Source organism: Varanus komodoensis, unplaced genomic scaffold (genome assembly GCF_004798865.1).
Source record: "Varanus komodoensis strain SLA01 unplaced genomic scaffold, ASM479886v1 scaffold1, whole genome shotgun sequence".
Taxonomy (NCBI): domain Eukaryota; kingdom Metazoa; phylum Chordata; class Lepidosauria; order Squamata; family Varanidae; genus Varanus; species Varanus komodoensis.
This window is the reverse complement of record NW_025335268.1, coordinates 691,793-702,775: the sequence shown is the minus strand read 5'-3', so window position 1 is coordinate 702,775 and position 10,983 is coordinate 691,793. Positions and strand designations below refer to the sequence as shown.

Here is a 10,983-nt window from a genome sequence, read left to right as displayed (position 1 = left end):
TCTCAGCCCAGCCTACCTCACAGGGTTGTTGTTGTGGGGATAAGATGGAGGAGGAGAATGATGTAAGCTGCCTTGAGCCCTTTGTAGGAAAAAGGCAGGATATAAATCGAAAAATAAAAAATAAAAATAAATAAATAAACTACTGAAACGGCACTATAGAAGATAAATAAGTTAACTCGCACACATTTTTAATTCTTAAAAAAAATCTGCTGCATAATAAAAAATGAAATAAATTGCAACTTCTCCCAATGGAGGTATGTACCTAGTAGAGTCCCACAGAGTTTTGTATTGGGACCAACGCTTTTCAACCTATTCAGATTTGATCTGGAATTAGGAGAAAGTCATGAAGTGGTCAAGTCTACTGATGACACTAAACTTTTTAGGGTGGCTAAAACCAAAGAGGATTGTGAGGCACTCGAAAGGGATCTCTCCAAGCTGGGAGAATTTGCATCAAAATGGCAAATGCATAAATACTCTGTGTGAGTGTGTGAGTGTGTATAAGTTCAATATAAGCAAATGTAAAGTAATGCATGTTGGAGCAAAAAATCCCAGCTTCAAGTATATGGTTGATGGGGTCTGAGCTGGCAGTGACTGAGCTAAAAAGGGATCTTGGGGTAGTGGTGGACAACTCAATGAAAATGCTGACCCAGTGCACAACTGCTGTGAAGAAGGCAAACCCCAAGCTAAGCATCATTAGGGACAGAACAGAACTGCCAAAATCTTACCTCTCTTATACCAATCTTGGGAGCAATCACACTTGGAAAAAGAGATCCGTGGGGGATCCGGGAAACTACAGGCCAGTTAAGTTAGCATCTGTTCTGAGTAAACTGCTTGAAAGTATTATAAAGGCAGAATCCTGCCACCCAGGAACCAACACTCAAGTGGTGTGGGATCAGATGTTGGAAACAGGTCTCTACCTCCTCTAGACTTAGATGAAATCTTAGAAGCCCAGGCCTTGATCAAGGTCTACAAAGAGCATAAATCAAGGACACAATCCCTTCGATATGTGGGAGTAAATGTCAGCCCATGTGAAGAGTAGAATCCAAACCAGAACATTCCCTTCCTGCCCTCCTTTACAGCTGCTTGATCCACTCTCAGGTTGGCTCAGCCTGCTTAAGGACTAGAGAGCAAAATGTGGGAACAATACTGAACTGGTCCACTCTTTTGGTCTGGCATCTCTTAATAGGGCCTTAGAACGCCCCCTCGATCTCTCCCGCTCCCTGCTCTATACTGTTTCCCTCCTGTTCCAAGATAATTCCCAAGCTCTGCCTGGGTCCTTCTCACACAGTGATCCTGATAGTGCAGAGGCCCCCAATTCCTGCTAGTACCCCTCGCATATCTGAACTAACTAGCTGGGGAAACTGCAATGTGGGAGGGCTGGGCCTCCTCAATACAGCAGAAAAGAAAAGGAAGACACACAAACATGAAATGCTAATGGACAAGGCAATTCTAGACTTTCAGCCCATCTGTGAGATCAAAATGTCACATCAGTGCAGGAAGCAAGGAACATCGATCAGGTCTGGCTATTTTTATGTAAGCACATTTACAAGAGAGCAGTGCAATAGTAAAAAAAATCCAGTTCCAAAGAGAAGAAGGAGAAACCAGAGGCAAGAGAAATGCTCAGAGGCTTGTAAAATAAACTGGCTACTGAGCACTGTTCCAGGCTGCCTGCAGTCCACAGGGGGTGACAGGGGAGCTGATCCGTCACCAGCCTGTGGATTACTGCAGATCACAGTTCAACAAATCTGGAGAGCACCAAGTTGCCCTAGTCTATGGGAAGTCTACCCTGCTGAGGCCCACCTGGCACCAAGGCTGCAATCTTTATGGTACCAGACTTATTATTATTATTATTATTATTATTATTATTATTATTAGGCATTGTGCATCAATCAGCAAATTCATTTGCTCAATTAAAATTTGTGTCTGTCATCCTTTACATTAGTCATGCAGTTCCCCTCTTCTCTGCTAGACTACAAGTGCACAAATTCAAATTTAGGTTGGATCAATACAGCCTAAGGACCAGATATGCATAAGGACAAATAATCACATATTCAAAATACTGAGGCCCTGCAGGAGCAGTCCCAGACATCTAGCCCATTTGGCCTGCCTGGGGTCCCAGCTCAACCCTCTGGAGCTTTCCAGACAGCCATGCTCCTTCTCCAGGCTTAGCCCCATTTCCCCAGACAGCCAATGGTTTGGTGGTTTCCTAAGTTTTGCCCAAACTTTTCCCCAGTCTGAAGTGGTGAAAATGCACCTCCTGGGACTTAGGTACTAACAGTAAGAGCTTTAAGTAATAGGTGGTTGTCTTCTGCATTTTGGCAGCAGCCCCTTTGTTCCGGCCCTGCTTTGCCCATGGCCCCACCTGCCACAGGAACAGTGCCCCGAAAGCTTCTCCTCTGGCTGAAGCAGGCCCAGTACACCTGTCCTAAAGTCTCACAATCATTCTCAAAGCCAGCTGCATTTCAGGAGTGGTTTTCTTTCATACCATCAGGTTTAGACATCAGTTTGACGTTTCAAGCCGTTCACATTGGCCACCTTTGCTGCTGCAAGCAAAAGCTTTCTACATGCTAACATGGATTATCTTTTCTGCTTCTGAAGTTCCCACACCATCCTTGGGAGGTAAATGTTGTCCCAGAAAGGTATGTTTGAGGATATTTATTTATTTATTTAAAGCTTTTGTATGCCGTCCCATCACAAATGTCTTGCTGGATCCACATGTGAAAAAGAAGCGTCCTGATCAGCAAGTCTCTCCTGAGCTAACATTTGGATTTGTACAATATGGCATCTTAGGAGTTTGTGGGCAAAGAGAAGATTTAGAAGCTATTTAACCCATACAGTGATTTTACCTTATGCTTTCTTAAGCATGCTCTGCCAAGGTTTTGCTCTGGTGGCACATCAAAAGAAAACAACGGCTAAGAGTTTTGTTTTGCTTTCTTAAAAGAGCAGATTTATGCTTCAGGCATTATGTCTTTAATTTTAATATTGAACTTAGCTTTGAAAAATGGCAATGACACTGCATGTCATGTATTTAATGTAACATGGAGTTGGACCCTCAGCTCTCCTTTCCATTCTCTTCAGACCTTCCCTTCTTACTCCACTGCTGCTCAACCACAGTTGTGGCTTGTCTTATTAAGAACCTACACATGCGTGTGCAATGGAGACAGGGAGGGGGAGAGAATGGCCATGACATATCAGGATCCCAGAGGCCATCAAAAGTAGGGTGCTAGTTAGCATGCCGATTTCCCTGTGCTAAGCTGGAAAGGCATGGACCTCCCGCTGGATGGATCCCCTCCAGCATCGGGATCCTGGCTGCTATGGATTATTCCTGAAGAGGAGCCCCCGCCACCCTTTTCGCAACCAGTGTGGTGCGGTGGTTACAACGTTGGGCAGGGCACCCGGGAGATCCAGGTTTTAGTCCCCACTCAGCCATGAAGCTCACTGGGTCACTTTGGGCTAGTCACTCACTCAGCCCAACCTACCTCACAGGATTGTTGTTGTGAGGTTAAAATGGAGCTTTGTAAGTCCCCTTCAGTTCCTCCAAAGAGGAAAAATTATGGGATAGAACGGCAATGTGATAATAAAAGACCAAAAGTAGGGCTAAGGCACCTATGAATTTAATTAGAACAGCATTAGATAAATAGTACACAGTAGAAATACATTTTGTACAACCTTTCTGCTAAGCACACCAAGTTAGCAACAGCTCTCTACCTCTTTCAATCTCCCTAGTTTTCTAATATTCTCAACTGTGACTGTCACATACCAGATATGACAGTAATGCACACGCACACACAGCAGAAACCCTAGATTTGGCCTATGAGCAAAGGACCAAATGAGTGTGCAGGACCATTTTAAAGGAGAACCTAAATGCAGTAGACATTAGAAAATAGAGAGAACAACTGAGATACAGTAGTCTCTGGATATACATTCTACAGGATGCACTGGTAAGGACATGAAAAGCATGCATCAAAGAGCATCAAGCATCAAGGAGATGCTTGATCAAGCATCAAGGTATTAGCATCAAGGAGACCAGAAAACCTAAAAGAGGCAGACTTATACACTGAAGCACCTTGGCTGAAAATATGGGGCTCCAAAACTAATCGGGTGATCTAGAGAAAGAAGACAAAATCAGGGAGGCCTTCAAACAAGGAAGCACTGCAATAATGGGTGACCTCAATCATCCCCAGTCTGCCTGGATGAACACATATTCTAGTCATGAAAAGAGGTTAAGTGTCCTGAGACTCTAAATGTGTGGTTGATCATGGAACCCATCAGAGAGGAGACAACCCTGGAGTTAGTCCTAAATGATGTTGCCTAGATCCTAAGCGGCACCATCTCTCAGATTTAATATACATTTCAGTATCAAAAATAGTCAGGCAAGTCTAATACAGTCAAATTTGACTGAAAAAGAAGGAACTTCTCTAACATGAAGGAACTGGTAAAAAGGAAACTAAATGTGGAAGCCAAGAAGCCAAAATCCTTTCAAAATGCTTCCAGTTACTCACAAATACAATGATAGAAGCCCAGCTAGAATGAAGACCACATGTTATGAGAGGCAGCATCATTGTCAAGGAAGCTATTACAGCAAAGGAAGTCTTCTTCCAGAAAATGGAAGCCTTGGCCAAATGAGGAAACCAAAAAGGAATGCAAGGCACTCAAAGCAGTAAACACAAAAAAGCATTTTAAGAATATATCGCTAACAACATCAAGGCCAACAATAAAGAATTATGTAAATATATCAGAAGCAGAGGACCAACTGGAGAGGCAGTTGAACCACTGGATAATAATCAGATGAAGAAGAACTAAAGAGGGATAAGGATATTGCAGTGAAGCCGAATGAATTCTTTTCATTGGTCTTTACTGCAGAAGATATAGGACAGTTGTCTGTGCCTGAAATGATGTTTTCAAGATGGGAGTCTGAGGAACTGAGGCAAATAATGGGGACAAAACATCAAGTTCTCAACATTATCGAGAACTTTAAAGTTAATAAATCACCAGGCCCAGATGATAGTCCATCCTAGAGTTCTTAAAGAGATCAATGAATGTGTTGATCTTCCAAAACAATATGAAATGTGTCCCTATAGTCAGCTTCAGTACCAGATTATTGGAAAATGTAACACTAATTCCAGAGACAAGATTAGCCACCACAATTTATTCCCTAAGAATGGAAGAGCAAATTACCAAGTGCTTAGAATTGTAATAGACAATTTTCAACTATTTCCACTTATTACTGTGGATTTCTGCCTGGTCTGTTTTGCAATATAAAAGACAAAACAGACACATGCATAGGTTTGTGCCATACCTATGTGTGGAATGAATATGATTAGAGTCAATGATGCTTTTAAAAATCAAAACAAAAAACAGAAAGTGAACTCAAATGTTTTCATAAATGCAAACACATTACCTCCTGGACATCTTCTGGATTTTTTCGTGAAACAATCTGAAAAATAAAAACAAAGGCCTTGTCAGTGCTGGAATTCATTCCTTTTAATAAAAGGGAGAATTCAGTGATTCAAATAGATCATGGAGGTAACCTATTGCCTTCCAGATGCTTTAAACTACAACTTCCATCGTCCTTCACTAATGGCTATTAAGCAGGAAGATGTGGGTCAAAAAAAAAAAAAGAATGACCAATGGAACACTGATTTTTTAAGATATCTGGAGAGATTTGAGAAATTACAGGCCAGTCAAAAGCATTATTAAAGATAAAATTAATAAACATATAGAAGGGTAGACCATGTGGAAAAAGAATCAACATTGCTTCTGCAAAGGGACGTCCTGTCTCACCAACCTTTTTGAATTTTTTGAGAATGTCAATAAACATGGACAGGGGTTATTCAGTACCAAAAAGGGAAGTAGCATTACAAAGGGACTGGAGCAACTCCCCTATGAGGAAAGCTTATAACACCTGGGATTGTTTGGCTTAGGCAAAAAAAGGTGGTTAAGGGTTGACATGGTAGAAATTAAGCATGGTATGGAGAAAGTGAATAGGGAGATAGCTTTTCTCCCTGTCTCATACTGCTAGAACTCAGCGGGATCATCCCATGAAGCTGGGAACCTCAGGACAAATAAAAGGAGGCACTTCTTCACATAGCGCAGAGTTAAACTATGGAATTCACTACCTCAAGATGCGGTCACCAATTTGGCCAGCTTTAAAAGGGGGCTGGACAAATTCCTGGAGGAAAAGGCTATGCATGGCTCCTAGTCCTGATGGTTATATGCTGCCTCCGAAATCAGAGGCAGGGTGCCTGTGCGCACCAGTTGCTGGGGAACATGGGCAGGACGGTGCTGTTGCTCTCGTGCCCTGTGTGTGGGTTTTCTCTGGCCAACCACTGTCTCAACAGAGTGCTGGACTAGCCAAACCCTTGGTCTGATCCAGCACAACTCTTCTTATGTTCTTCGAACAAACAGGAGGGTCACACATTGCCCACCCCAAAGTAAATAAAAACCCATGTAGGCTTTGTTGGCATGTGTGGAGAAGCAGATTAACTTTACACTCACCAGCTCTATTGCTGATGTTTTCACATTGGAGCATCGTATTTGCAAAGAGGCCTATATGAGTAGAACCCATTGTATGCATTTTATTTTTATTTATTATATTGATAACCCACCTTTTTTTCTTTTCAAGGAACTCAAGGCAGCTCACACAATTCTCCTCCTCCCAATGTTATTCTCATGAGAACCCTGTGAGGTAGGTTGGGCTGAGAGTGTGTGACATACGCAAATTCACCTACTGAGCTTCATGGCTGAGTGAGAACTAGAACCAGGATCTCCTGGATTCCCAGCCTAACAGTCTAACGACCATACTACATGGCCTATCTATACATGCAGGCTTCAAACATCACAAACAGTTCATCAGAGAGGGCACAGTTGGGCCCTACACATCTTGAACTTGATGCCCCTAGATCTATGGGGAATGAGGCTTATGTTAGGGATGGCCCATCAGCTTGGATGGCATTAATAAGGGCTTTTAAACATCCATGGAAAAGGTTATCAATGGCTACTGCACATGATGGCTCTCTCTCTTTCTCTTGCTCTTTACATATAATATCTCCTTCAACAAATGAGGCCATACCTCCCCATATACCAGCAAGAGGATCCTATTACACTCATGCTGCTTGTGGGATTCCCAGAGCAGCTGGCTGGTCACTGTGTTTATGGAATCTTAGACGAGAAAGGCCTTTGGTCTGATTCAGCACAGCTCATGGACACTTGAACCATCTCCCTTACCACGTGCAGCCTGTACAAGATGTCTGAGAAACTGCAAGTCACTTTCAGTGTGTATTTGTAATGGTAGAAGAAACGCAGATGTGTGACAAACGTGAAAGGCAATAGGAAAACAAAGCATCGCCTGCTCACCAGCTTCCTTCCCTCTTCAGCCATGCCTTGCAAACCTCCTCCTTTCAGCAAATGTGTCCCACACTGGTTAGTTTACTAAGAAACCACCCAGATCCATCACTGTCTTTGTTATCTGCCTTGGAAGCCCTGAGTACTACAAAAGGTTCTGGTACATGTTTCAGGCAGTTCACAAGGCTCATTGGCCTAGGCAAAGCAACTTCATCATTGCCTCGTAAGAACTTAATTTACACCCTCACAAACACAAAGCAGACACATGTGGCTAAATTCAGAAGAAAGACCATGGTTGCCTAGCTGTCTGTCAGGAAAGCATGTCCACCATTACTGATCTTCTCCAAAGAACCTGAGAAGTTTCCAAGGAAGCCCAGAGTTCTCCAAACATTATGGCCAGGGCTGCTGGGAGCAGCATTCCAAAATATATAGAGGGCCACAAGTTGCACACCCTATCCTAGAGAGCAAATAACATGCCATGCTCCACTATAAAACGCCAAGGTGTACTGCATGCTCTTGAAATGAGTCGTTCATTTCTGGAATATCTCACTAAGCTACCTTCTGCACTTCCTATTTCAACTTTGGGTTAAGTCTTGCCACCATTTAGACCTAAAAGCTTGACACCATGTTTGTCACCCCTTAAACAAGCTCCTTATGGCCACTTCACATAGATCTATAAATCTATGGACAGAGAAGTGCATGTATCATGCTGCAGATCACCACCATATTTGGGCATGTCTTCCAACAGGTAAACAGCAGGGACCAAAGGGAGAGAGATGACTTAAGTAAGCCAACTGCAAGGCAACTAGTCTTCTGTGGAAATTTATTCAGGACTGCAAATCAGAATAGAAGATGTGGAAAATCCATCCTGAAAGTTTTCCTTCACTTACTTCCCAGCATTTATAGAGATACAATCTTCCTCTAGTCAATAATGTAGTGCTTACTTATGTGGTGATCGATGTAAATGAACATCTCCTCTTATATATATGCCCAAGTCAAGCCTTGAGATCTTATAAGGAGGCCTTACTGTAATACAACACATCTTGAGGCTACCAGCTTGAGAAGGACTTTGCTACTCTGGTGGCACCATCTACCGTAGTTGCTATTGGTATGTAATCCTTAGAGATAATCTCATTCCCTGAAAAGCCTCATGTGATGAGACAAGAGAACTAGTTCAGGTGACTCATTCATCAAAGGGTTCAGAGGAGGGCAACAAGGATGATCCAGGGATTGGAAACAAAGCCCTGTGAGGAGAGAGTGAAAGAACTAAGCATGTTTAGCCTGGAGAAGGGAAGAATCAGGGGAAATATGATAGCACTCCGCAAGTACTTTAAAAGCTGTCACAAAGAGGAGGGCCAGGATATCTTCGGTATTATCCCAGAGTGCAGGACATGGAATAACAGGCTGAAGTTATAGTAAACCAGGTTACAGGCAGATATCAGGAAAAATAACTTGACTATTACAGTCACTGCAACAATGGAACCAATTATTTGTTTTTCGGCGCCAGGCTAAGACCTTTTTATTTAAAATATTTTAATAATGTTTAATATCTATAGGTTTAATTGTGCAGCCAGGGTGTTTCCAGATTTTAATTGTATTTTGTACTGTTTATTTATTTATGTGAGCCGTCCCGAGGCTATAAGTGATGGGACAGCATACAAAAACTCTAAATAAATAAATTACCTTGGGAGTTTTGGGCTCTTCCAGTCTAGCAGCATTCAAGATGCAACTAGACAGCCATCTGACAGGAATAACCTGGAGTCCTACACTGAGCTGGGGATTGGACCTGATGGCCCTTTGGCCCCTTCCATCTGTACTATTCTGTGATTCTAAGATTCAGGCCTGCTAATCTAAAACATCCTTCCCCAGTTTAGTGCCCTCAGATGTTTTGCCTACAACTTGCAGGATTCTTGACCATTAGCCATGCTGGCTAAGAATGAGTGTTGAAGTTCAAAACATTTGGAGACCACCAGGTTGAGGAAGAGTTGTCTCAAACACCTTGATGCACATAATACCTCACCTCTTTCACACATACTGAAAACCCATCCCAACCACTCAAGACTGTCCCTTCTGGTCAACCAGTCTTGGTGAATGGTGAGTTCTATTAGTGAACTTTGGCTTTGTACTGTAAACAAGTGGGAGCTAAAACAAAACGAAACACTTTGTAGATAATGATGAAGATGCTCTGACCTTTGTGGAACAGTGCAGTGTCAGTATTGGTTTAAGAAAGTCCAGTTCTTCATTTTAAGCACAATTCATAGTTCAAAAACTGATATTAATACCTGCACAAGGGGAAGTGACCATAATCCAAGACAATTGTTTAAGGATAGTGTGGCCACACTGTCCAATTATTCTGCACTGGGCTTTTGAACATGTCTGAGTCATAGTCTGTAAGTATCTCCAAACTGAGCTATTTTAGGTTCTGACTTGTGCTTTCCTTATTCAGAGTATTAATGTCAGCATACAGCTTGGCAGAGGTGGAGAGGGGAGACTGTGTCCTAAACAAGCACTAGGCAGGAGAATGACTTGTGCTGGACCTGCAATTCTGATGAGTGTTCAAGGAAGGAGAATCTGATTATCACAGACTGATTTGGAAACGTGTCAGCACAGGACCAGGAAGATCCAAATCCAAAACCCCATCCAGACAAAAAGGGTCACAAACTGATCACGGGTCATTCATTATTTCTTAACCTTATCTGAGAAATTGTTTTTCAACCTTCTCACAGCTCTGTTGCAAAGATGAAATATGTCAGTACACTGCTCTAAACATCTTAGAGGCAAATAAAAATGTAATACATTAAAAATAAATGGGACATTCTGCATACACACAAGAACACTAGTACACCCCATTGCATTTTTTAAAATTTACATCACCAAAGCTATTTTTTCAAATGCTAAATGTCAATCCATAGAGCATTGTCTTGAAAAATCTGGCAACATGGAGAAGTTTGGGGATCTGCAGCGGAGATTTTCAGACGTGAATGCAGAAGGAACTGAGGTTTCAAAACATCTTCAAGAAGGTATTGCAAAGGTTGCCTTGTACCCATTCAGGTGAGATGCTGAAAAACATTCAGCTCTATCGCCCATTACCTCAGACAGCACCCCGTGTCACAGAGCTGCGTTTGGTTCTCAGAATGAGGCCTAAGGATCCCTCATGCTGTTACTTTACTAAAGCTGCAAGGTCTCAGACTGACTTTCCTATGGATGGGAAATGCAGCCAGTTCACAAGAAGGGTATGATATGGTGCAACACAAAAATAAGAATTATGCTGGAATCTCCTCATTCTTTTTTCCACTTTGCACACAGGGCCAGGCCTCAGGTAGATGCTGGAGCCCTGGAGCTTTGCCAAGACCCACTTCTGATATTGGCCTTGAAAGCCCCACACAAGCAGCTTGATCTTCAAGCTGCCAGCCATGTTGGATTATACACAAGGCTCCCAATGTAACATTACCCCAGGGTATTGTGCGAAATTGAAAGGGGTCACCATTTTACTGTCCTAAAATGTCCTGGAGAAAAACAAAATCAGGAGCTGTGTGTGAGTAATTAACACTGCTGGTGACAACCAGAAGCAGCCTTTTCAGCAACACCCAAGTAGGCGGGGAGGTGAGCACAATTTTGGAGAATGACCACTAGAGGGCA

At 42.6% G+C, this 10,983-nt stretch overlaps 1 protein-coding gene across 6 annotated transcripts in view; it reads right to left on the bottom strand.

Moving 5' to 3' along the window:
- Positions 1-10,983, bottom strand: part of RPS6KC1 (ribosomal protein S6 kinase C1) — a 112,529-nt gene that overhangs the window by 92,446 nt on the left and 9,100 nt on the right. For all 6 annotated transcript variants that reach the window (XM_044424124.1, XM_044424528.1, XM_044424608.1 and 3 more), the window contains exon 2: positions 5,402-5,437. In XM_044424124.1, coding sequence (XP_044280059.1) covers positions 5,402-5,437 — 36 coding nt within the window. The remainder of the gene's footprint in view (positions 1-5,401; positions 5,438-10,983) is intronic.